Source organism: Grus americana, chromosome 3 (assembly GCF_028858705.1).
Source record: "Grus americana isolate bGruAme1 chromosome 3, bGruAme1.mat, whole genome shotgun sequence".
In the NCBI taxonomy this organism is placed as follows: domain Eukaryota; kingdom Metazoa; phylum Chordata; class Aves; order Gruiformes; family Gruidae; genus Grus; species Grus americana.
The window spans coordinates 107,512,088-107,539,044 of NC_072854.1; the positions used below are offsets into that span (position 1 = coordinate 107,512,088).

At 53.4% G+C, this 26,957-nt stretch overlaps 1 protein-coding gene across 1 annotated transcript in view; it reads left to right on the plus strand.

The window, feature by feature from the left end:
- Nucleotides 1–26,957, plus strand: part of GALNT14 (polypeptide N-acetylgalactosaminyltransferase 14) — a 97,736-nt gene that overhangs the window by 20,884 nt on the left and 49,895 nt on the right. Inside the window, exon 2 of the mRNA XM_054822313.1 lies at nt 15,997–16,166. Within this exon, the coding sequence (XP_054678288.1) occupies nt 15,997–16,166 (170 nt within the window). The remainder of the gene's footprint in view (nt 1–15,996; nt 16,167–26,957) is intronic.

Genomic DNA, 26,957 nt, shown 5'->3' on the forward strand with positions numbered 1-26,957 from the left:
AAATCCCATTTCTTTTGTCCTTTAATTATTTAATTTATTTTCTATATTTAACGTGCTTGCTCTTCGTGAGTCAACTGAATTTTTCTGTAATATTTTTTGCTCAAATATTTATCCACGTTGGCGGGCGGAACATTTTAAAATGAACCTAGCAGATCTCGCCCCAGATGCCCTAGTGTTTCTTCTGGCTTCTCCCGCTATTGAGCCAGAGCGGTTACTCCCTTCACATTTCCCACATGTTTTCCCTGCTGCTTCTGATACGGATAAAATGTTAAATCGAAGCACGAAGAAGAATTTCAATTTTATTCCCTGTGTTCACCACTTTTGTCTCAGAAAGTAAGGGGCCGGTGTGGTTAGCCTGGTGCTGGCGGCAGAGCCCTGGTCACCCCACCTGCGCCTCCCGCCTCGCCCCGGTAGCGCCGGCTGCCGATTCCCATTTGGCATCTCTGGTGCCGGGCAGGGGGTGAGGGATAAGCCAAAGCGAACCCGCCGGAGCTCAGCTGCGGCGCTGGAAATAGCAGAGCCCGCACCAAATGCTTTGTTGTTTTGCTTCCCATCTCGATCGGGAAGAACATCTCACCCTGATGTACCTCGCTCCCACAACCCCTGTGCCCTTTAGCAGCCTGGACGTATATTTTAGAATAACAAGGCTTTTGCTGCTTGTCTTTTTGTAGATATTTAGGTAGTGAGGCAGAGGAAGGGACTGTCAAACAGCCTCTCCTGGGCGCCTTGTGCTTGGGTTTTACCGTGCTGCCGGCGGAGGTGAGCGACGCTCAGGGAGCGCAGCCAGCCCCATAGCAAGCACCGAGGGCTGGAGCGTGGCGGGCAGGTCGGTTGCGTTGCTGGTGAGCCATGGGTGGTCGGGGGGCAAGGGCAAGCAGGGTGCTGCCGCGGGAAGCCCCGGTGAATCCTGCCTGCTGTTTGCTCCCTGCCAAGTTCTTGCAGAGCTAGAAACGGTGCAGAGCGGGGACACGGGGTGATTGAGGCTTTGGGATGGCTTCTCTGCGAGAAGTAGGCTTGGGCTGCTTGACCTGGGATGGAGGAAGCCATGGGGCCAGACGGGGACCGAAACCCCCATCCCTCCCCTGCCACTCTGCGCCGCTTTGGCTGGCTGCAACCGGGAAATACCAAGCCCTGGACAGGCGCTGCCGTGAGCACCCTGCCTGCACCGTGCTCTGCCTGCACCGTGCTCCTCTGCCTACACCTCACCCTGCCTGATGCTGCTTGCTGGGCAGAGAGCCCAGGAGCAGGTCAGAAGTTGGCAAAGAGGAGAAAGCCTTTTAAAATAACTTGTTTCCTGTAGTATCACTCTATTTATTTTTTACCTTTCTTTTTCCGGGCTCCTCTGACCACCATGCTTCCCAAGCTTGGTTTTAGAGCCATGGCGATACAACGGGGTACAACCGCGGTGCTGTGCCTGCCTGGGGTGAGACCCCTGGTGCAGGGAGCTGGGCAGATGCTGCCGGTGCCCGTCTGGGGCAGGGAGGAGGATGCACCCCTGCTGCCGAGGATGCCGTGCATCCTCCTCTGAAGCATTAAGCGGTGTTAGAGACAGCTTACCGGGGACCGTAGCGCAGCACAGACCATTAGTCTTGCTGAGTACAGCTGTGATCGTACTTAGTGCTGCCTTCCTATCTCTCGTTGGTGAACCGTAGAGCACTTTGCAACGATTAATTCAGCATGAGACTCTAAGTGAGCATTATTGCCCCTATTTTAGAGCAGACATAAAGGTCACTGGAAGACCAAGAGCAGAAACTCTCTGCCATACAGACATTCACCCGCCTAGCTGTCACAAGCCACCGGTACGTCCTGCTGGCCTTCTTTTGTCTCAGCGCTTTTTTAGGTCCATTTCGTTGCCCTTGAGCTATTGTTCCTTCTGCTGCGAAAAGCAGGGGGGATACATTCAGATGCTCAGCTGTACCCGGTAGTTTGGGATTAAAACTCTCTTCGCCTGCATAGGAGAAAACGTCTTGGCTTGTGTAACCAGTTATTTCTGGTGCATCTCCCCAGGCATCTGCGTTGATGTGGGCAGCAGCAGCAGCATATGCTGCCGGCTGCAGAGGGACCGGTCCCATCGCCATCTGCGTGCGGGCTTGCTGGGGCTGCGGCGGGCGTTGCAGCTGGGGCTCTGCGCCCCTGCCTTTCCCAGGGCCATGCACGAGCTGGTGGCAGGTCATCCAGCTCGGGGCTGGGAGCCTGCGGTGGTGTGTCCAGAGCTCTTCACATCTCGTGACAGTTTCTTCTCCTTTGGGCTTCAAGAAGGGCAGAAGGAGTATGAAAACACTCAGCTGGAGCTTGTGCTCTGGAGGTGCCTTTACAAGCAGTAAAACAAATATAAAATCAGCCGGGGGGGTATTTTTAGAGCCATTGGGACCAGTGCTGGTTGAGGTGCTCGAGCCTGCCCACCCCATGGCTGGTAGGACATCTGCACTGACTGCTGTGGTTTCGGGAAGGGTTTGTGGAGTAGCACATCTGCTCCTTGGCAGGTCTTCTCCATTGACAGGGTTTCTGCTCCCCACCCTTCCTTCCACAAGGTGTTGTGGCTTTTGCTTGCTCTGGTGTGCGTATCAAAGCCTGAAAGTACCCCCTGAGCCATCTGTATGGCCATCTTCTCCGCTCTGTTTGAAGGCACACTGTGGCTGGTGCCAAGGGCTTGGGGAGCGAGGGGAGGTGGAGGCGTGCCTGTGGCTGGGAGGAGAGAGCTGCTGAGGGATGCAGGAGGAGGTGAGGGTGGAGAAATAAGCCAGTGGATGCCCAGCTTTAAGGGAAACAGCGTCACCAATTTGGGGCTCAACTCCACATGCTTTCGGGACCATCCAGGCAACAAAAGGGTTTTGTGTCTTCTCCAGTTACACAGACCCATGCAGGGGTGGTGCAAGAAACTTCTTTCCAGCCGTGGGGAGCCTCCCTGCTGCTTCGCTCCCCACCGCCGCTGCTTTCCACTAGGAAGCCTGGCTGGAGACATGGTTCCTCTGCCAGGAGAGTCCCTTCCCCCTGTAGCTGGGGGCCATCGGGTGCTGCAGTGGTATATCCAAACCTGTGGGCAGAAAAGCCGCGTAAGCCCGATCTCAGTCATATCCCTCCTTTCCTCTCCTGCCTGGCTGGAGTTTAACTGCATCTCATTTCCCTCCGGCTGGGAAGACTGGCTCCTCATTTCTTTGCAGCTACTGTCAGAAGCAAACGCGACCTCATTTGTATTATCCTGCATCTGATCCCACCTAATCCTTAATGCAGGGCGCCGCTGGCAAGGGGAGTGTGTTGCTGCGGGAGCAAGGAGGATCAAAGGCAGGCAGGATGGGCCATGGTCCAGCTGAGCGATGGAGCTGCCTAAAAATGGGGCCAGCATCTCCTCTCCACTCCTTGCGTTGTGTGGGGTGCTTCCCCTCTCACCCCCATGGCTTTCTGAGAGCAAGGACCTTTGCCCTCAGCAGATATTGCACAGCTTCTGGTGGAGATAATGTGTTCACCTGGCACGAAATGCTCTTTGTTGAAGAGAGCATCAGGCTGTTTCAGTGCTGACTCTTTGAGTTTGGAGGTCCCGGAGATGTTGCCTATCAGCTTGTTTCTGGTAGATGGGTAGGCAAGCTTTTGGCGGTGGCATCTCCATGCTGCTATGGCCAACGAATGGAGCGTGTGTTGACTTGCCACCCAACTGTTCTGTGAGAAGCTGTTCCGTGCCCACAGGGGGGGTTATTTCTGCCTTGATTTGCATGATGCCTCCTCTCATTGTGCGCTAATACAAAATGCCATCTACAGGAGTGCTTTGCTGTCTGCATTGAAGAGGACGAGGTTTGGGGATTTGATGTGTTGGGGTACATGGCAAGGCTTGCCACCTCCAGGTGGGTTAGCCATGGTGTGCAGAGTCATGGTGGAGCCAGGCAGGAGCATGCCAGGAGCCAATAGCCATACTGCCTTGCCGTAGCAGAGGAAACATAGAATCATAGAATCGTTTTGGTTGGAAAAGACCTTTAAGATCATCAAGTCCAACCGTTAAACATCTTCCAGCACCAGCCAAAAGGGCTAGTTCATGCCCAAGCAGCAGCTGTCCACCAAGACTCTCATGCTATGTCTTCATGACTGATGACTCCAAAAATCCTCTTTTCCTTATTGCGGTGAAACATGTGTGTATGTGTGAGAGAGAATCAGTGCCAAACACAGATTTTATTTTTTTCCCAATAATAACAACAAAGCTCGGTGTCTGGTCCCTGGTTTCCATCCAGATCTCCACGCTCTCAGGAGATGTTTTGAGTTTGCTGCATCAGGTGACTTAGCAGTGGGCTTGTTTTTTATTTTTGAGTGGGGTTTTTTTTCAATTTTTTGCTATTTTTTTTTTGGCTTCTAGAGATGTGCTGAAATATTGATCAGATGTTGCCACTGTGTTAGGGAAAGGGGGAAGGGAAGGCTGGTGCCGTGTCTCCGGGCTGTGACATAGCAGTGCTTTTTGAACCAGCGACCTCCCGGCTGTGAGAGCTCCAGTGATGGGCCAGTGGCGGTAATGCAACCGTCCTCCGCGTTATGGAGGAAGGCTAGACCCCTGGTGTGGTGTACATCTATTGCAGAGAAGTGGCCAGAAAGCCTCTGGGTCCCCATTTGTCTTGTCTTCTGCAGCTGGCGTTAAGCGTGGCAGGCCAGAGAGCTCAGGCTTGGCGATGCTGGTGCGGAAACTCCATCTTTGCTCTCCCTGAGCCGGTGTGTTTGCCTTTCTGTTACTTGGCTGCAAAGCCCAGGGAGGGGAGAGAAGAGGCGGCAGCGTTACAGAGCAGCGGAGACGTTGCAAACCTTGTCTCTGCCTGGTTTCCTTATGGTGGGTTTAAGGTGCTCGTGGACAGAGTGGCTGGAGCGGAGCTGGTGCATTGCCACATCCCGGGGTGGGTTGCTTTTCCTTCTCCTCCAATAAAACCACGGTGGTGTGGAGCACCACTGTTGCTGTTGTGATTTGCTACATGCCCAGTTACACCTTTGGGTTTGTTTCCCCCTCACCCTCCGTTTTCCTTTTGCAGCTCTGATCTTCCTAGCAATGCGGGGAGCTGTGCTCGTGCCTTCGTGTGAGCAGAGCAGGAGCGGGCGGTGGGGTGTGCATCTCCATGCTCGTTTGCCTGCTGCTCTTTTTGGGAAGGACAATGCTGCTTAAGCTTGTCCTTCAAGGGAAGCAGGTGGCTTTTGCAGTGGCAGAAGGAGTCGTTGCTCCAGAAGATGTGATTTTTTTTTTTCCCCCAGCACTGTCTCTTCTCTCCCTGTGGGGATGATTTTTGGGGGAAATATACCCTAAAACACTGCTCAGGCCTCATTATGAGCTTTGGCCCCTGCTGCCAACTCTGTGTTGTCCTCGGGCTGTCCCTGCTGCGTGGATGGACCTGGTGTGTCCCGTGCCCCTGCTCCCGTGCCTGGCCGCAGCTCCGCTCAGGGTTTGCTCGTGCGAGCAGCAGCGCTGCGCCGCTGGAAGGCGGACAGACCCTGGAGATCAGCCTGTGGTCTGCCTGGCCAGGTCACACCAGCCGTGCCCTGCCTCTGGTGTCCCTGTCCATCCCCAGCTCAGCCCGCATCACCCCAAGGCTCAGCACCTTTCCTGAGGCTCCCGCAGCGCCTGTGCTTCCGGCCGGCGGGGACCCACAGTCCCTCTTCAGCAGACATTTATTTTCTAACTCACCACACCTTGCTACAGTGCATTTCGCACTAGGTTGGGGTTTTTTTATCGGTATTACTGAGCCGAGATAGGGGAAGCTTGGGCTGACACATATGCTCTAAATTATGCTGCTGTATCTCCAGTGCTGTCAGTCACGTTGTTCCCAGGCCCAGGATCTCGCAGATGCTCCAGCAGCAGGTACCTAAGGATCAAAGGTTTAGATCAGTTCTTGCTGTCACAAATATTTCATATCTAATTTCTCCTTGAGGAGAGTTGGGGGGAGGATGGGCTGGCACCTGGGTAGTACACGCGCCCTGGAGCATCGTCGCCATGACCTGAGCTTCATCTCCCTCCGCCTGCATGTTGAGGACCAGTTCCGTGTTACAGAAACGCCTGTGTGTCTGCAAAATGTGTGTGTGTGAGATGAGGAGGTGGGTCACATTGAAGCCCTGGTGCTTTTTTGTTGGTGGGATGGCGTCTGACAGGCAGGCGCTGGTGGGTCCTGCCCTCTGGCTGTGCACTGAGGGTTTGCGGGATGCCCCATGGATGGGTACCCCACAGGTCGGGGGTACCCCACAGCCTGTGCTGCAGAAAACCCGCCCCTGGCTCCTCCATCCTCTCAATACAGGGTAGAGCAGCCCGCACGTTTTCTGGTGGTGCTTTTAAATGTGTTGGAGAGGTCATGCTCTGACCGAGATTTTTCTCTGCCAGTACCAAGGTAGCTGCTTGGCGTGGTTTGGGCTCGGCTGGCCCACAGCATGTCACTGCACGGTGTGCCTCCACCAGGAAGGCTCTCCAAGAGGGCTTAGGGCATTTTGGTTAGTCATCAGCAAGGGTTTTCCTCCACTTTTCCCACTCTGCAAAGAGTGAGAGGTGGGAAGAGAAGAAAAGCCCTTGTGCTGGAGCTGCTCGGGGTGGGTGATGCTCCCCGGGGAGCCTCTCACCAAGCAGGAGCCTTGTGAGTTAATTGTAGGAGCAGGGAAACTGAGGCACGGCTGGGGGCGAGGCCAGGGCTTTTCCAGAGCTGGAAATCAATCACAGGAGCAGAGAGACTGACGGCATTTCTTGTCCTTGCTGAGCTCCTTCCTTGGAGCAGGTTGTGCCTTGGTGTGCGCCCTTCGTAAATCCCTGCTCCTCAAAAGCAGTTAGCTGACGGAGGGAGGGGGAAAGGCAAGCTGGTGGCTTCCTGAAGACGACTCAAGCCGTGCATATAACTGCCTTGTGTACTTGCAATTATTTTATTTTGCTTGAATATCTATTTTTCTAATCTCTGGGGTTTTTTTCCCCCTGTTAGAATAAACCAAGGTAAGATAAAGGCTGAGCTTTCCTTCCCTTGGAGGCACTTTTCCCTTCATGTTAATGTGCTGCTGTTATCCATCACCCCTCGTTGCTGCTCGGTTTGGAAGGGCGGCTGCTCAGGGAAGGATAGTAGCATTAGTTTCTAAAGCTGTGTAAAGATCCCCATGGAAGCAATTACCAGATGGATTACCCCTGGCTTTGCTGCTGCGAAAAGGCCGTGTCGGGTCGAGGATGCCGAGTGTATTAACAGCACGATCCCTTCCTTGCTTGGAAAGTGCGGTTCGGATTAGCCGCCTGCTTTTTAAAGGGCTGGGCTCAGAGCAGGACTGGGGCTGCTGGCTCTTTTACCCTTCCCTGCTCCCCTTTCCCCCCGATGTGCCCCATCCTGGGCTCTCCTCTGGCATGCGGGACCCGCAGCCCTGTGGGGAAAGGGGAGACCTTCTCTGACCTCTGAGATGCTCAAGCTCTGTGGTTCAGTGGGGGTTTTGGCTTTTATGTAGAAGGACGAGCAAAGCTCAGCTGGAGACCGAGTGCAGCTTTGGGCTCCTAAGTACTGAATCATCCGCTCTCCTGCTGAAGCCTGGGGAGGCTGGCTTGACCTTCATGGCTGGGAAGCAGCTCATGTCCGTCCTGAAAAGGCACAGAAGGAAAACAAAACACCGTCTGTCCATGCAGGAGCTCCCTTTCACCACTCTATTCACCCGCTGCGGGTTTGGGCTCTTCCCAAATGCATTTGACCTCTGATGATCCTGGGAACGAGCTGAACCTGGCTGGCATGGGGACACACGGGACGCCGCCTTGCTTTCTTTCCCAATTAGCACCCCACGTAATTGCCACCGACCTTCAGGGGAGCAGCAGCTCTCGGGCTCGCCCGCGCGGTGCGGCTAGCAGACGGTGGCACTGAGCGGTGGCAGTGGGCCACGGAGGGGCTGCCCGTGGTGCTCTGGTTAGTGCAGCACAAGAGCTGCAAAGATGCTCTCTGCCATCTCCCAGGGAGCCCGGAGAGGGGTGCCGAAGGGACCCCCCTCTGCCAAGGGGAAAAGGCACTCAGGGCAGCTGGCGTCAGCGAAGGATGGAGAGGTCTTGGGGGAGCTGCGGGTCTCCCACCACTGGTGGGAGCAGTGGTGGGGGCACCAGTGGGGGACTGTTGCCACCAACCTGGGGGGCTCACAACAGAGCAGAGCTGCTGCCACACCAGTGGTTTTCCACCTTTTTATTTATTTTTTTTTAACCCTGAAATCTTAAAAAAAAAAAAAAAATTTCTCACTGGAAGCAGAGACTCTCTTGTAGACTCTTGAAACCTATTTAGTCTTGTTTGCCGTCCAGAATCGCTGTTTGCAGACCCAATAGAAGAGTTCACAGGCACCAACGGGCTTGGGCAGACCTCGCTCATCCTTTTTCGGGGGGCTGTAGGGGATCCCAGACCGTTTTTGATGGAGGCTTGGGAAGACAGATGCAGCCTGAGCACAAGGAGTTGAGTGTGATCGGTTGATCCGAGCAGTCCCACAGCATCTCAGGGGAGCTGCGGGCAGGGGGAGGAGGACGTGACCGAAACCCCTCTCCATCCTCCTGCTTGGCTCCTGGCACAGACAGAGCTGGGTCTTCTCTTTTCTCCAGTCAGCAGCTTGGTTTGTGCTGACCTCCTAAATATTCAGCTCATTATACAGTATAACGTATAAATAAAACAGAAGCAGGCAGCAATATTCTCCAGGAGGATATAATCGGCTTCCTTTCCTTTTTAATTATACAGGATTTGTCTTCATGTGTCAGGCTATCCTATGGGCTAATTTATTATTTTAAAGAATTAGAGTCTGTGTTCTTTACACAGTGAGGCACTTCTATACAGCTGCGTGTGTGCGTGCACCTGATTTTGGGGGCACAAGAAGGAAGAGCATCTTTCCAAGTGGGAGCGCAGGGAATTTTGTAGCTGGATGTTGTTTCTAGAGGTCAGTGCCCGGGATTCTGCGCTCCACACTCTCATCACGGGGAAGCAGGAAGGTTCTCGGTGTGCTGGAGATGATGGGGATCACCACGGGGATTCCCTGGGATCTGGCTGGGGCGTGCGATGCCTCTCCCCCTGCGGAGGCAGGACGGTGGATTGATGCTTCAGCCAGGAGATAGGAGCATCGTCCGTGCGGGAGGCTCAGGCCCAGGCTGCCCGCGGGAGGTGGGGGTCTGTTTTAGCCTGGCACCGCTGCCGGCATGGTGAGTGCTTGCTGATAAGCACGAACACTGAGCTGACTTGTTCTCTCCTAAGGGAAGCCCTGGAAACAAAATTTGGCCTTTCATCAAAGCAACGAATCTGTCATCTTTCTCTCCTTGCAACTTGGTGTCCCCTGCTCCTGACTTACAAATAAATTCCCTATTTTGGTGGCTGCCCTGGCCATCTGTTTTAAAATTAAAGCTTTGGTGCCCTTACTGGAAAAAGCATCAATAATTCTCCAGCAGCTTTTCATGTCATTGTGTTTGGCTGGAGACTTTAGCAGATTTAAACCTCTGGAGAGTATTTTGGACCCTGTATATCATTTACCGCAGATATGGACAAGAAGATACACAAAGAGCTGGTTCTAGCTGTGATTGGCTTAATGATGGCCCAGCAGCCCTAGCCTTGGGATGGCTCCTTGCACTGAATCAGTGGCCAACAGCCTGTGCTGATGCAGCCGAGCGTGGGGATGATCGGAGGAAGACACTGGAGACCCTGCTCCAGAGCCCGAATGGACATGCTTTCATCCAGGCAGTAGCTGCAGCTGTAGTTCTTGAAGGTCAAGTCTTCTTCCACGGCCACTTTCCAGCCTTGGTCAGTTCTGTTGCCTGATGCAGTAAGTGTTTTAGTTGTGTAAATGAGCGTGCGCAACACGGGAGCGATCCAGATGCTGCCCACACAGGAGTGGGCACTGGAGGGTGCTTGGTGGTTTGGGGAGAGATGGGTAAAGGAAACAGGGCAGTGGGCAGGGAGGGCAGCAAAGGTGGTGTTGGCCTCAGGGCCGAGTGAGAAAGTGAGACGCTTGCTGGAAGGTCCTCAGGGACTAGTGTTCCCTGCTGAGCTAGCAGAGGAGGCGGCGATGCTCCGTCCTTTGAAGATGGAGCAGCGTGCCTGTGGATGTGCACAAGCAGGGAAAGGTCATTGGCAGTGAGAAGCTTAATGGTGAATGCTCAGAGCTTCTCCAGGGACCCCAGCTGCAGGACAGGCTTTGCTGGAGAAGTGCTTTGCTTTAATTAGGTATCCGTATTAATATTTGATTTGATTTTTTTTTTTTTTTGTTTTGTTCGTTCTTCCCCCAGCAAGTGAGGCCAGCGCAGACTCAGATCTGCAAGTCACCCTAGAGAGGCAGTAAATCGCCTCCAAGCAGTGGGAGACGCCGGTCATCCTTGGGGCAGGGTGGGATCCTGGCAGCCATGGGTCTGCTGTGCATCCCTGCGGGGTCCCGGAGGAGCTGCCACCAAGGTGCACCTGCGTGTTGTGCCCAGGTACCGATGCAAGAAGAGGAGCTTCACAGCCCTCAAATAAAGGAACTGGAGCTAAAATCCCCGTGGGGCAGAAGACTAATTAAGGGCGGATGATAGCCGGGGCCCAGAGCTACCTCCGTTTCCGATGCGTGGTTGGTGTCAGCACAAAGCTGGAGAAGGCGGCGCTGAGCCAATGAAGCACTTAAGCAAGTACTTAATTTCAAGCATTTAAACAGGGATTTCTGTGGGCTCCTCCAAGTCCCTGGAGTCACTTAAGTTTGTATTTAAGTGCTTGATTGGCCTGGGGGCTGTGCAGTTTGGGGAAGGGGCATAAGAGAAAGGAGGTGCGGGATGCGACCCTTCCAGGGTCCATGCTGGTGTGCTGCTGAGCAGTACCTGTAGCATCAGAGGATGTGCCGCAGGATGGGGATGAAGCCCTCTCTCCAGAAACTCACAGCCTGATTTTGGCACCGCCACGTGCTCTTTGGACAGGGCGAAGAGCGTGGCCGTGGTGCTCTGTGTCCCCCTTGGATCTTGGGGATGAGGCCATCGGGATGCACCGGATTGTACGCGTGGGGCTGAGCCAAGCTGCTGGGCTCTGGTGTCGGAAAAACTACACCAAAGCTCGACTCAAGGAACTCGTACCTTGATGCTCCACCCGGGCTCTTTGGGGAGGCAGGGAAGAGGATGGAGGCACTGTGGTGCTGCCCCTCTGCTTTCCTCTCTGGGGCTGTTGTCCATCTTAGTGCGTGTGCTGGCACCGGGGGACGAGGAGGGATGAGCCCTACCCTGTTTGAAGTATTATAATCCTTTCAGATGGCATTAGTGCCTGGGCCAGTAACAGCTCTATAATTGAACCTCCTGCTTGCAGGGGCCCCGTGCTTCAGTGAGATGTTTAAATCTCATTTGTATAATGCCTGGTTGCAATTCCTGCTGAAAGATTGCCCTCCGCCTCCAGTGCCCCCGAGCTGTGCCGAACACACGTGCGTGCTCCAACCGTCTGCAGGCGGAGGAGTGACCGAGCGGGGCCAGGCAGTGACGTGCCATGGGGCATCCGAGTTTCTAGAGTTTTTGCTTGTACTAGGCTGATGTATTTTTTTATTTCCCCTTCCCCTTCTTCGTTTAATGCTTGAGTCCCAGGAAAGGCAGGATGGAGGCTCAGCAGCAAGTGCTCGGGCAGGGATTATATAGGGGTGAGATTTTCCAGGGAAAGCTGGGTGTGAGGGGGGTCACGAGGCCGCAGAGGCACATTTGGCCACTGCCAGACCCCCTTGGGGTCATCATTGTACTTGCACAGGCAAAACCCCTTTGCCTGGCCAAAGATTGGGGCTCCCCGGCAAACCCCGGCAGCTCTGCTGCTGTTTGGTGCCTCCTGAAAGGATGTGCACGGTGCCGGTCCGATTCGCCTGGGTCTAATGGCAACACTCAGCAGCCCCAAAAGGAAAATGGCTTTTATTTTAGCAAAGGTTTAAGTTCTCTATTTTAAAACACTGCCACAAAGGAAGAAAGTGAATCAGAGTCCGCTTTTGGCTCGTGCTGCCCACTCCTTTCCTTCCTGGGCAGCTGGAAGCTGGCCCTGGGGACCAGCGTGACCTGCCCGTCCCTGGCCACCGCTGGCTCCCCTTGGGCCAGGCGTTTCACCCCAAATGCGCTTTCCCCACCGGGCCGCCTCACCGCGGCCAAGGTGCTGCTGCAACGCGCCGGCCCCCTGCCCGGCGTCCGGCCTGCTCTGGCCGCCCGTGCTGGCAAGGGGTGCCGGGGTGCCGGGGGCCGCCTGCAGGTGCAGGCCGGGGGGCAGAGCATCCCGTGGGGACGCTGCGGGCCCGCAGCAGCGGCAGCCAGCTGGGTTGCTTGTTCCTCCTTCCTGCTCCAGCGATCCCTGCTGTACTGTAATCACACAATTATTATGCCATTAAAATGTCATATTCGCAGAAATCCACATAAACAAGGCATTAGCAGTTGCCCGAAAATTGTAGTTTTACTGCTAATGACCCGCTCTCCCCCTGCGGCACCACTCCCCCTTTTTTTTAATACTATTTTTTCCCTTTTTTTTTTTTTTTGTTTCTGAGCTGTGATTTAAGAGGCAGATGACGAATTACATTTTTGCACTGAGACGCTTTTGATCTTTAATGTACGGTTGCGGTGAAAAGCTGCCTCCGTGCTTGCTCTGGGGTTTTGCTGTTTGCCCTTCGCTGGCAAGACGGCGGGTGGTTTTGGGGGGGGGGGTGTGCTTTTAGTGGGTGGTTTTGGGGGGGGTGCTTTTAGCAAGCTGGCGAAGGAGAAGGCTCTTGGCGAGGTGCTGGTGTGAGATGGGAGCTCCTCTCTGCAATGAGTTTTGTCCGTGTCTCTTGTGACCCCCCCGGGGACCCCACCAATACGGTGTTGGCGGAAGGGGCGGCACTTGTTTTCCGGACACCCCTGGGATATTTTTTTTTCCTCTCTTTCCTGCAGACTCGTTGAGTCTCTCAAACTCTTTTAAGCATTGACTGTGTTTCCTATAATTAATACCAGCCATTAAACTGCAATGTTGAAAGAGAAATTACCTAATTCAAAGAAAAAAAATGAAAATTTATTACTAGTACATGGGAGAAAATGAATATGAAACTTGGAGAGAGAAGCCCTGTGGAAGATAAATAGAAAGGCAAGTGGAGTATTGACTTGATCCTTTTCTAGTGCAGGGTAATTTGGCTTCTAAAGTGAGTTAGATCATAATAAATTAAATTTAGATTTCTGCACATCAGTTAAATAACTCCCAAGACAGAATTCTGGTGTGAGGAAGAGGTGATAATACATGGTGGAAATATTATAATGAAGACCTTATCCAGTAACCGGTAACTGATGTGCTGTCCCTGGGTGAGTGAAGGGGATTTCTGCTTCCATCTTAACTCGCTCTCCCCGTCCCTGATCAGGCGCCGAGAAGCAGGCAAGTCCCTGCGTGCAGGTTGGGAGGTCTCCTGCCTCCCACTGCTTGCGTAGCCAGGAGCTTTTCATCCGAGAACGCCGCCTCGCTTTCCCTCGCTGCTTTGCGCAGGTATTTTTTTGCAGAGGTCAGCGTGCATGTGTGTCTGAGCATCCTGCTCCGATTTCAGTCAGTCTGGCGGGGACCTCTGGATGGAAAACAGAAGAACGCCCAGAAGGTTTGGACAGGAGGTGTGGACTGAAAGCAAATGGCCAAACCTGGGACAGGAGGTGTGGACTGAAAGCAAATGGCCAAACCTGGCTATCTACTTCTAACTGTGAAAGTTGACTCAATCCCTGGGCTTGTTTTCTGGCCAGATAGTGGTTAAAATAACTCTTAAATTTCGATTTGGCATCTATTTGCTCTTGATCTCAGATGTGTATTTAGGTACCCAATATTTAGGAACCATCCTACTGATAGCTTTCCTCAACCTAAAACGGAGAGCCTGGGTGAATCAAGGTGGGCTGATGTCTTTCAGGCGGAGACTTCCTGGGGATAATAGTTATTCACTGCGGTGTGAACCAAGAATGCAACCCTTGGATGCAAGGTATATCCAGGGCAGGATGAGAAGCAAATACTATGAGATAAGGCACTGGTATCTGTCTACCACTGGGATCCCCCAGTAACGGGACATTAGGGGGAATAGATGGATGCTGGCGAAATGCCGTCCCAGACCTTGGAGCCCTATTCCAGGACCCTCCTGCGTGCCGACCCCCTGCTTCTGCTGGCCTGGCTCGAGCCTCGCTGCCCTGGCAGCACATGCAGAAGCTCCGGTTTTCCTGCAGCCACAGCTGCCTGCGGGAACCCGCCAGCCCTCCTGCTCGAGCCGTCGGATGCTTGCCCAGCTGCACCCATCTAGCTGATCCAAGGCTATTGGGTTTAACTGACATAAAAAAAAAAAATTATATATATATATACACATACACATCAAACAGCCTTAAGTGCTACGTGGCCACTTTTAAAAGCCATTTCTCTTCTTAGTAAGTTTAGTAAAACCAACTTTTGCTTTTCTTCACAGCGTTAAAATTTAGGGACTGCAACTGCGTGGCGGTTGTTTTAACGGCGCCAGGCCCCCCGGGGTTATCATGAAATCTCATAAACGTCAGGCTGTCGGTGGCTCTGCGATGCAATCGTCTCACTTTCCCCTGATCTTTTACTGCGGCGGTAAATCACGTTTTGCAAGATGCCTTAGAAAAAACATAAACAATATTTATCACCCTGTGTACATCGGTCCTCCCAAAAGCCCGCAGGCGGGTTACGTACATCCTCCTCATAAACCTCCTGCGGTGACCTTACTGGTTTCATAACTTTCTCCCAGCCTTGAGTAACCTTCTGGTCCTGAATACCTTTCTGCCAGTACGGCTGGTGGCTCGGGGGTTTCTGCCGATCCTCCCTGCGCTGGGTAAGTGGTGGAGCAGCTCCCGAAAAGGCAATGGGGTTACATCAGGGGAGGATGGATACGACCCCGTATCTGGAAACCCCTGCAGCCCTGTGGTCTGTTGGCTTTTTGGGGGTGCTCCTGTCGCTGTGACCTGGTGGGTGTGGGTCATCGCGTGACTGGAGGTGCCCGGCTTGGTCCTGCAGTGGTTCGCTTGCAGGAGCTGCTGCTCCCTCCTCCCCTTTCTACGACTAGAGAAAACGCGCTGCCAGATGCGAGTAAAATCAATTATGGGATAAAAATCGCCCGTTTCAAAAGCTTCATTTTGTGCTATTAGCAGGCAAAATCGGCTTTGAGATGGTGTGAACTGAGGAGGGGAAAGAAAAAAAGAAAAGAAGAAGAAAAGATCAATTATTGGATAAGATCACAATTTTCTTTGGGGCTGAGATGTCTGTAAATGTTTGCAACTCTCCGTGTTACACGTAGGCTGAGATCAAAGAGGTTGTGCTGCTGGAACGATGAGATCTTATCAGCGCTGCATTGTGCTCCCCGCTCCGGCACCGCGCTGCTGCGGGATGCTGAAACCCCCCGACAGCACCGCGCTGCTGAGGGATGCTGAAACCCGCTGATGGCTGTCGGGTAACCCCAAAATGCAGCTCCCCCATCCTTTTGGAGGTGGGGACCGCACAGACGCATGCTTGCCCGCTCTTCTCCGTGCATTAGGGCTGAAGTGCTTGGTGGGAGACATGTTGCGGCAAAGATAGATGAAAATTGGGCTGGGAGGACCATGTCCCCCTTCTGCCAGGGTCCCGTTGCTGGAGCCGGCCCTGGGGCCAGGGCACAATTGTGAAAATGTGGGTTTGTGCTTGATGAAACTGCTCCTGTCTGATGGCCCTTTCCCGCCCGAAGGGTTACAGGGTGAGGGGGCATGTGGTGTAAAATACCTTTGGTTTTGCGGCTGGAGAGAAATTAAAACCCTAACAAGACCTTTGCGCTTTTATATTTCTGGAGACGGTGCTGTTTGAGAGGGGGATCCACCAGAGACCTGAATGTGATTTCAAACTGGTCATTTTAAATTCAAATTGGCAGGCTCTCTTTGACATGCTGTTTCAAGACCTAGGAAAAAACCAAAACCTGAAGGCCTAATGAGGCTCCTTGTTAGCCTGCTCTTGTGATGCTTGCCCATGCCGTGGGGCCGACTGACCTCCGGCGGGGCTCGGGAGGACCTCCGGAGCGGGGTCAGGTGTCCTCTGGTCTCTCCTCTCTCTAACGGGGCTGACTTTGTGCGCGCAGGGCTCGGACGTGGACTGGGACGACCTTTGGGATGAGTTTGAAGAGCGGAGGTACCTGAGCGCCCGGAGGTGGAGGGGCGGCGAGGACCCGTACCGGCTCCATGCCTTTAACCAGCGGGAGAGCGAGAGGATCCCCAGTGACCGTGCCGTCCGTGACACCCGCCATCACAGGTTCTGCTTCCCCCCCCGCCCCGATTTCTCCTGGTCTTCCTCAAGAAACTTTGTTATATGGGTGGATAGTCCAGTTCCTCTTCAGGGCTGTGGTTTTGGGCTGCTAGGTGGTTCTGGGCTCTCCACCCACGCCCAGTGGGTGTGCTTGGGGTTGGTTCTGCCTGGGTTGTATTTTTAGGATTGAATCTTTCACTTTACTTGATTTCTTGGCATGTCTGGCAGTCCTAAACCTATTAATTAAAACCTGTATAAATTATTCCAGGACTACAGGGAAAGAAAGGAAAAGCCTTTTTTTTTTTCCTTCAGAAAAGTAACGGGTGTGCAGGAGCACATCTCCACGATGGGTGAAGTCTTCACTGGTGCTGGGAACTCTTTCTCTGCAGAAGATGCAATGAGACAGCGCAAGGTGGATAAAATAACTGTTGAGCACTCATTTTGCTCTGCAGAGAGAGGAGTTAATGTGGGGAATAAGGGACTATTGCTGAGGGAGCGGGAGAGGAAGGTGAGAACTTGTTGGGTTACTAGCAGCTCCAGCACCTTTGGGGTCAGAAATATCCTTTGGCTCCCAAAGGACCTCTTGAAGGAGGCAGGGAGGATGGCAGCGAGGGTTGCTTTGTGGGACCCACGGTCCCTTGCTGCTGTCGGCGTGGGAAGAGCAGGGTGGGAGTTTTGGTGCACCCTCACTTGCCGTGAGCGCAGCTGTACCCTCCCTCCGGTCACCTCTCCAAACTCATCGGGGAAAAGCTGCCCTTTGCAGCTGCAGGTTGTTGATGGTCGGTGGGATTAATTGTTGGTCTGCTGGACGGAGTGATGCCAGGGTGTCCTGCTGGGGTAGGAAACACCCCTGAGGTTCCCTCGATGCAGTTCTCCTCCTCGTTCTCTGAGGGCACAGCGTATGCCCGGCCGGCGGCGGCGGTCCCCATCCCACAGGCAGTGCAAGCCCTTCCCGAGGAGCTGTGCCTGGCGCCATGACCCAGCCCAGTGGCAGCAGCCGTCCTGTCCTGCCTTCTCCTGGGAGCCCCGGAGCCCGTGCTGCCCAGGCTGCGCCTTGCTCCCAGGTCAGAGCAGCTCAACTCCCAATGTCTGATCCGACTCTGAATTTCCCCTCTTCCACTCCAAACGCAGCACTTGGGCTGAAATGCTGAAACAGCACCAGTTCTCCAGCCCTATAGCAAGCAATGATGGGGTTTTATTTATGTATTTTTTTTAGCTCCTTTTCGTAGCAAGGACCAGATGCTCCTTTCTCTGGAGAGGAGCTGTCAGCCCTGACGGACGCCTGTTATAGCTGAGCAGAGAGCAAGTGTGCTATTCCTGGAGAGAATTAATGCCAGGGATATTAACCATCTGCCCTATTAAAAGGGAAGATCGACTCGGCTGCCCCCTCGCCGTACCCCCGCTGTGCGGTGGCAGCCACCTTGTTCCCGGGCAGGCGGATGCGGCACTGAGTGCTCCTGCGAAAGAAAAGTTCTCATTAAGGAGGAAGCGAGGGCACAGCACGTGGGAGGGGCTGGGGCTAATTGCATTTGCTTCCAATTTCCTTAACCCGGTAATTGGATTCTGATTTATTGAATATGTCTGAACAATGCCGCGGATGATGCACCATTAGCCGAGCATTAGAGCGGCCACAGAGGAAATGGGGCTGCCGGGAGATCTGGGGGAGCCAGGCACTGATGGGGGGATGGAGGAAGGAGAAGGGTCTGGGGATGGTGGTCAACAGGAAGAGGAAGGTGCAGAGTTTGCAAAGCCATCTCTGGAAAGAAATCCTTGCTTGTGGTGCAGGTGTCCAGGGAGCTGCCGCAGGTGATGCTCTGGCACTACTGTGCAAGCTGGGAGCGGGTCCTAAATTGTACAGCGGAGCTGGGTGGGAAAGCGTGGATGAGCACGGCCTGCTTTTGGAGCAGGGAGAAGTTGCTGGTGGCTGTGCAAGAAGAGCATGTAAAGAGAGTCCAGCATGGGGTTGACTAGGAGAGGTCCCTCCTGCGGAGGGATGAGCAGAGTACCGCAGACGGGGCTAGCGTGAGAGATAGGAAACCCCCAGGGCTCACGTGTGACCTGCCGGAGGCTGTGCTTAGAGAGACTTAGTTTCAATGGCAAATCTGGCTTAGGCTGCTTTGTGTGATCCAGACGGGAAGTGCTCAGGCTTTCTTGTATGACAGCGAAGCCAAAGGGCTGCACCTCAGTTCTGTTCCAGCTGACCTTGGCGGGAGGTACATCCTTGCACGGGCGCCACACCAAGGGGTACCACCGTGTCAAGGTTCTCCTGCCTGGCTCACATGAGGGGTTAGGAGGCTTTGGAGAGGGTCTCACCCACCTTTTCAGCTCATCCCCATGGGCAAGCAGGTTCTCCTTGAGCCTCTCAGCCAGATATTGTTGCCTGAAGCAGCCTGCTCTGCTCTCCAACCAGGTTTTTGGCACGTTTGCTCTCCATCTCTTACCCCTCTGTATGGCGCATGGCAGCGCCTAGACTCACAGACCCGCAGACTGTGGTAGTGCCCAGAGACCGGCACCTCGTAGTCCTGATCCTAGTGCCCAGGACATGGGACCGCTGCTCCTTACAGCCTCTCTGTAGGGTGTTTTTCACCAGGATGTTTGCAGATTTCCTGGAGTTTTCTCTGCTAATCCAGCCAAGCATCTGGACTTGCCAACAATAGCTGAATATACAAAATCTGGCAAGGGCTGAGCAGCAAGCTCCTTGCCAGAAGGTCATGGAGAGGGCAAATACTTTCAGTGGGGTGGGATGTGGCACTGACAGCCAGTTGCTTAGCAATGTTTGCTGGATTGATTTTGTTTTTAAATTGCAACCAGTGGAATGATTTCAGATGGAGAGGAATCGCAGTGCTCCGAGGAACTGTAGCTGGAGAAACCATGGTGGCTCCCCTTGCCTGTCTCCAGCCAGCATGGGGATGTGAGCTCACGCGTGGTTTGTGGGTGATTTCAGCCTGGGAAATGTCATGACTTCTGCAGACTACATCGTGGCCCACGGCCTGGGAGATCTCACAGCTGGAGCATTAATCCTAGTGACCTGCCTGCGTTTCGCTGCCATTAACTGCGTTCGTGGTTACGCATTGACTAAGTCCTCGGACCACGTAAAAGGATGTCTTTCTCCAGGAGAGGACCTTGTATGGTCCCATGGTGTTATATCCCATCCCCACCAAGAGTCAAGGTTAAAAAGTCCCCAGCAGGCTGGGCACGGGTCTAGGTGGAACATCCACGTCATGCGTAGCCAGCTCATGTCGCTGGAGTGGGTGGCTAGTCCCCCTCTGCCGCGGTAGCCACACGCCATTGGGATTACCTCATCACCACGTCCCACCGGCAAACCGCAGGACCAAAATGGCAGCGAGTGAGTCAGCGCCAGGCGCGCCTGCGTGGGGAGAGGAGCGGAGGTTTCCAGTATTGCTCAGCGGCTTGGAAAGCTGACAGGGAGGATGCGTCGCCCCCAGCCAGAAGATTTCGCTGTGATGGCTCCTGGGCTTTTTCCATCTGTGGCAGACAGCTCCTGGGGAGGCCGGTATTTGCCACGCGGTTCCTCCATATGCTGCTGAGGCTGACCTCCGCCTCCCAAACGCTCCGTTAGGTTTAATAGATACGCAGATGCTGTTGTGGCTGCCAGGCTAGACTGCGACCACGAGTTGCGGCCAGCGCCAACTTGAGCTGGGGTTTGCGCTCACTGACGGTGGCGAATCAGAGAGGCGAAATTGGGGACGAGGAGAGTAGATGAGAGGGTAGTGGCTGGAGGAGAGGTAAGAGCCTCCAGCAGACTTGTCTAGCTATTGCAAATCACATCAGCCAGCCTCAGGCATCCCCCGCTGCCTGTTTTCCTCTATTTGTCTTGTTTTTTTCCTCCACAGTGCAGATATGAGTTTAGTAGTGCTTTCTTGAGAGCTGGTAGAGCAAGGAGGACAGGGATGGAGCCCTCTCAAATCCCGGCATAAGGCAATAATCCTCTGAGTTTCTGGAGCTCCCTCCCTCCCTGAGTCCCGAGTGCTTTACAAGAGGCCCTACACCTACCCAGCTAAGCCCGAATTTTACAGCTGCTCGAGGGGGTGCGTTTGTGTCCATATGTACGTGTCTGAGAGAGAGAAAGCAGCTGCTAAACTCCAGTTGAGATTGAAATGCGAGGCTGGCAGGGATACTGGCAGATATGAAGATCAGGCGTTGCATCGTCTGCTGAAGATGAGAGCGTCCTGGCAGCCCGGTGGCCTGCTCACGCCAGCTTGTGCCCCCTAGAAAAGCTCTGCCCTTGTAGTCTGTCCTGTTCCCCTTGCAGGAAGCAACACACGCCGTAAGATTTCCTCCAGGTTTCCTCACTCACACTGCAGTGCGGTGACAGCTGGAGAGTGTCCCTGGGGTGGGAGAGCTGCCCAGGGCTGGTGGCTGTGCTCTTAGGGACTGTTCGTGAGGGGTGGGAAGAGGTGATGCCTGTGACGTTCCCCTGGGGCACAGAGCTGCCGTCTTGAGTTCTCAAGGTCCAGAAAAGCCAGGATTTCAGCACTGAAGCACTATGCACCGCAGCGTTATTTTGACCCGTTAATTGCAGCGTGCATCCCAAGGGTGCAGAGGCTGCATGGTCAGCATCACGTTGGAGCAGCTCTAGTTGGGATAGTTGAAAATACCTGACTGTGCTGTGCATGGGGACGGCTGGGAGAAACACGCTGTCCTGAGGGTTGTCCTACCTCTGCCAGGTGTGGTACCTGCCTACACGGGCACGTGGGGCCGAGCGTGCATCTCTGCCACTGCACACCTTCCACGTGTCCCGTGTGAATGCGTTTGGTGCACAGCACGTGACAGCGTGTGTACATGTCCACGTGCAGATTGTGTGAGGGCAGCTGTACCGCGTGCAGGTTTTGAAGTGGCTCCGTTTTTGGCTGAGTAGATGATTGCATCTCAGGAGTGGCAAGCAGTCAAGTGCACTGGGAATGTTGTAATATCTTCTTGGGAGTGAAGAGTCGAAGAGGAGAAAAGTAGATTTTTGACAGCATTGCCTTTGGCTTAGCATGTTTATGATCCCCTTGGACTTCTCACATTACCTTGTCTTCCTTCAACTTTGTTGCCCGCTAGATCAAAATCGCTTTGAGATGGATTGAGGTGAACACTGGGTCTCAGCAGCTAGAAATGATTTTTTTACCCCACATAGGGATTTAGGCATCTTATCTTTCTTGTCTGGTTTCTTGATAGTCCCCAAAGGAGGAACTTCATGTCTGGAGAATGATATGTGTGGGAAAGCCCATCTTATTCCACAGGCTGGACAGAGTTGGGGCTCTGCTCTGCTGTCCTCAGCGGTACCTGAACATTAGAGCTGCAGAAGCAGGTAGGTACCTAGCAGGTGGCCAAACCCCCTTTGACTTTGAGGGAAGGTTTGCCAGGATGTTACCTGGATGGACCTCAAACAGTTGAGAGTGGAACCCAACCTAGAGGTTTTCCTGGTCTACTGTTGCCTTTCCCTCTGCCGACCCCGTACATTTCTCACTGTGGCCTCTGGATTGTAGCTGAGCTAATCCAGGCTCCTGCGTAATGCAGACTAAGTCCTGAGGGATTCTGTTATTTTTAAAATTTGCTTATTCAGGCAGTGTCTTGGGAGCTGCTGACTCTGGATGCGCTGTGTAGTAGACCAAGGCAAGACATGGTGCGGGTACAGGTGTGTGTGCACGTGGTCTCCCTGCGCCTGATGCTGCCGGGTGCATCTGCTCAGGGCAGAGGGGTGGTGGGACAGCGGGGAGCGGGGCGTGCCTGAGCAGAGGTGCCTTGAGTGCGGTGGAGGTGGATGGACCTCTGTCCGTGAGGATGGATGGAGCTGTACAGTCTAAGATGTGAAGGAGGGAGCCCGGTGAGGAGGATGGGCGAGAGGGACTGCTCAAATGCTGCCACATCGCCGGAGCTGGCATTGCTGAAAGCTGGAGGAGGTGTCCTCGTGTGGCCACGTGCACGTGCTGCTGGCTTTGCTCTGTCATCACCCTCTTGTGTGGGCTGGGGGTCCTTGTGTGGGTGCTCCCCTGTGAGAAGTGCCTGATGCCCTGGGGAGAGCGGGCTGTCAGCACCTCGTGCGGCTGAGGGTGGCTGGATGCAAGGGGGTACAGGTCTCTTCTTGCTTTCGGGGTTCGTTATTAGCTGCTGTGTGACTGCCAGCAATATCCCAAAGAGTTTTTCTGTCCCTTGATCTGTTATTCCAGCTGTTACGCTCTTCTTGGGGCAAAGCCAGGGCATTTGTGATTTCATTACAAAATGAGATTTATCACATTCGGACAAAGTACTGTATGTGTGAGGGCTGTCCCTGGATCTCTTGTCTGCAGAGCATATTCTGAGGCTGAATTAGCTGGGTGAGAGAAGATCTGGGATCCCCCTGCTTTTGGTCTTGGTGTCCTTCTTATTTCTAATGACAGGTAAGAGCAGAGCATGACCTTGCTGGTGAGCAGTTACACAAATGAATGGTGGAAAACACATTTGAGATGAAAGCATCTCCATTAGGTAACAGCATGATTGCTTTCATCTCTTGGACACCAGACCCCAAGAGGTTAGAGCTGGACACTGTGTTTTTCCATCATCTCCTTAGGCTGCGATCTCTGGGGATGAAGATATGAGAACAGTCCATCAAGCAGGACAGGGGCTGGCGTGTGTCTTGGGGATAAACTGGAACCACCTGAAGTGGCCAAGGTTTCGTTTCTGCCGTCGATCAGCTGGCTTTGGGGGCCTAAGTTTGAAACTTTCACAGTCTGGGCAACGTCTTGAGAGAGAGAATTGCTTGTGCCTTCTCTTCTGTGCAACCTAGTAACCCTCTGGCAGCGGTAGAAACAGCTAGCACAGGTTGGTTATGTCAGGAGAGTATCTTCGTATGTTTTGTAGCTTCTCTTAATGTAGTTCGGCAGCTGAAAGTCAGTGAAAGAGATGGCTTTGGGCAGCCAGCTCGCCAACCACTGATCAACCATCCAGCCATACCATCTATGTAAGAGGGGATTGTCATGTGCTGGGATTTATTTTATTTTTTAGAGAACTGTCATTCTTCTCTCTTCTCATCATAGTTACCCTGTTTTCAAGCCCTTCAGCCCTCCAGAAATTCAGAACTTTGCTATACAAGTTGGTTACAAGCACAGTCAGCTGGGAAAATTTGCTGCCTGCTAACAAAAGACACAGCATGGAGCTCCCTTTATCAAAACCCACTACCTATAACTTCATGCTAGAATTTATACCTGCTGTCACTCACAGTTTGGACCTATGTGTTGGTGGAGAGCTGAGGCTTTTGAAGGACTGCAGTGTGAAGCCCAAAGTCCGTGTGAACAACAAGCAAGAATCTGTGCTGCTGCTTGGGCAATGTTGATATGTTTGGTGGCCTCAGGTCACTCTTGGTGGGACAGCAGTGAGGGAGGTTCTCTTGTGTCCTCTTTTGGGGTTCATCACCTAAAAGTGATGCACTTAACTGCCACACTCATTTATCTTTTCTGGCTTGACATCACAAGGCTTTGCCAGTGGTGGGGTTGCTTAGACTCCAGCACAGTCCCCACAGCGTTTCAGCATCAGCTTTTCATGCTGCTTGGGCTCCGCACCTGTTTTCCTGCCCTGCTTCCCACTGTGCATCCTCTGCAGTGCATCCAGTGCGAGATGTGGTACACTGCATCCATCCAAGACTGCTGTAAAGACGCAGTGTCCTCGTGTCAGCTGGCCAGAGCCACATCAGCAAAGGAGGAAGCCTTAATGGCTGGGCTGTAGGCAGCACCCTGTGTTTTCTCTATGTTTCTGTGTGCTTCTTAGTCCCCGGTATTTCAGAATATGGTGTGCATGCAGAACTCCACGGTTTTTTTCCTTTACATTTGTGTAAATCCAGAACCACTTCATTTCTTCCAGTAGAGAGGTTCTTGGTTTATGTGCATTTCTTTGAGAGAATAGGACCCATAATTTGCAGTGTTTCCTGCTAGGGATGCCTGAACTCACTGGAGGACTGACCGTGACCATCTGCTTTGCCTTTCCTCATGGAAGAGAGGAAGGTCCTGGCTAAATCCTACCTGGACTGCAGGGCTGCGATCTGTCCGGACCTCTGCTCAGAGAACATTGTGGGGAAAAATGGCAAAAAATAAGTGGCCCTGAAATCCTAAACTTTTGTCTTTCCTAAGGTTTGAGAAAACTCAGAGACAAAAATCCCACTCCCACTCAGAGACAAAAATCCCAGAGAGTCTCCACTCCATGACATTGCCTAAAAGTGGAGAAAAATATTCATTGGACCATTTTAGTGCTGCAAAAAAACAGTGTTTCATGTTCTCCTGCTTCTGCTGGAGTTGGCGTCTTGCACAGATGTGGGGACACCTGGTAAGAAGTTGGCAAGGCACCTCTTTCCGACAGCTGCGCCTGCTGCTTCTGGAGAGCTCACGCAAGAAGTGTGACGGGTCTCTCTGGGGACTTACTGGCTGAAAAGTGGGCTGGAAATGCCCAGTCCTGGGAAATGGCTGGTGTGTGTCCAAGTCCCCATCCTGGGAATGGCTGTGACCACCCCAATGCGTGACAGTATCTGTGATATTTGCTGCCCCGTGTTTGTTGTCTGATGGCCCATGGGGCAATTTGCCAGGAGGTGGAGGGCTTGAGGAGCAAGCCAGCTAGACCTGATGGCTTCTGGGACGAGCTGGTGGCTTCAGGGGACAAAAGCTGATGAATGCGATGATCTTTTTCAAATACCTCTTTCTATTTAATGACCTTTTCTGAAGTGTTTTGGGTTTTTAATGGGAGGGGAAGGAAGTAGTGATGAAAAGGGGCTGCATGAAATGGGATTATAGTGGGCTTGAGGACTGAGAGAGGTTGCATCTCCCCTGAGATGGCTGCCTGGGGACTGGGCTGGGGACTGTCCCTGGCCAATGCTGCTGGCCAGACCATCATCCCAACATCCACTTGTCATGAAGAGCCTGTTCTTCCCTCCTCAGATGTGATGGGACTTCTGCCATGGTCCTGTTGGCCCTGCGGGTGCTTGTCCAGCAGGTTAGTATGTTCCCCAGCTCCTACCGACATCTGAACCACCTGGTGTGACTCGTGTAGAACTCCCTGGGCAGGAGAGAGGCTTCCAAGTGCCAAGATCCCAGCCCAACCCTGGCTTTTGCTCTGATGTCCAAGGCAGCCTGCGATGCCCCTCTGCCCTCCAGCCCCTGCCTGATCACTCCTTGGAGCTGGAGGTGGTGGGTCAGGTCAGTCGACATCACCTCCTTGGCAGAGATGGACGGTAATCGTTACCTCCAGGCTACCTGCGTCACAGCGAAAGGACGACCATGCTGTTGGTTTCGGAGGTGCTATGTCTTCCTCACCCTGGCAGCGCAGTGGCTCCGCTCAGGTTTTCGGACCACAGCCCAGCTGATCCCAGGTTGCAAACCATGCCCTGGAGTCATGGGCTCTGGTGCTGGATGTTCACAGCCACCAAGGGGACAGGATCTGAAGTGCCGTGAGATGCTGCGGGTTTGTATCTCCAGGGGCTGCCTCGAGAAAGGCAGGCTGAGGGGCTCTAATTAAAAATGGTACTGGGAAGGGACGCTGGTGCAGGAGCAGGGGAGGCTCGTGTTTCTTCAGGAGCCCGGTTGGTTGTGTCTCAAACATGGATGCTGTAGGGAAATGGCAAATGATGGTGCTTGTTCTGCAGCAATGGATTTGCAGTCCTCCCCCTCCTCTTCTTTTTTTTTGAGTGAGAAGGATGAGGGTGACTCTTGGGAAGGAGTTGAGGAGCGAGCTAGACTGTGTGAGGAGCTGATGGAAACGCACGGGCGGGTGTTTTGAATGCAGGAGGATGTGTCAGTTAAGTGGCTGTGTTACTCATTTTTTTTCTGGAGGGCAAAGCTGGTTATATCTGAAAGAGCTGTGCTAGGAGTGTGAGTTATGGCACCTGTCTGCGCAGCAAGCAGAAACGATTCCTGAGCTGTGTTCTTGGTTAAAAGGTGTCTGCAGGACAAAGGGGATCAGCAGCACGGGTACCGGGGGAGCCCATAGGACCTCCGTGTCTCGGAGCCCAGCTCCAGGCTGTGAGGGTGACTCTGGACTGTTCCAGCAAACACCATGGTGTAACATTAAATTTCCTACATGCTGTGTTTTGTTTCTCCAAGTTGTCCCTTGTCCTAGCCCCACGGTGCCTCGCTGGGTAGGAAAAGCATCCCTATGGGACACGCATCCTCCCAAGAAGAGTCCAAGGAGCTCTCTCAGGCAGGGACACAGCCTCCATCCCAGCTGTCTCTTCCTGGGAGGAGAACACCTTTTTTTTGTTTAGACTAACATTTTGCTTGACAAAAATTGCTGTTTCAGAGAGAAAAAAAGCTGAAAAGAGTTTTTCCTCCCGTTCCAAGTGATAGATTTCCTTCACCTAAGTTATTTTGGTTTTGTTTCCCCGTGAGACAGTTTTGATTTCATTTTGGAAATTCCCCACCCACCATTGCATTTTGCCAGGAAAAATGCATGCACAAAATAGTTCTGGGTCGATCTGAAATGACCGTTCCCTCGTCCTTTTCCAATTTCTCCATTTACCCTGCTCGCATCCCAGCCCTGTTCTTAGCAGCCTCGTGCAGAGATGTGGTGTGCTGTAACCCCGACGAGAGCTGCTGTGCAAGCACTGGGGGGACCTTCTTCACCACAGTCCCCATGGGAATTTGCTTCAGCGGTCGGTTCCCCCCGGGAGAACATGTTTGTTGTTGGGATAAAAGGGTTGGAGGAGCCCTTAGGGTTTCCGTCTTGTTGTGTAGACCAGAGCATCGGAGCAACGATGGAGGAGACTGCCCCAGAGCTGGTGGCGGTGCCTGGGATGAAGGGACTTGGGCTGGTGCTCCGGTGCCGCGAGCGCGGCTG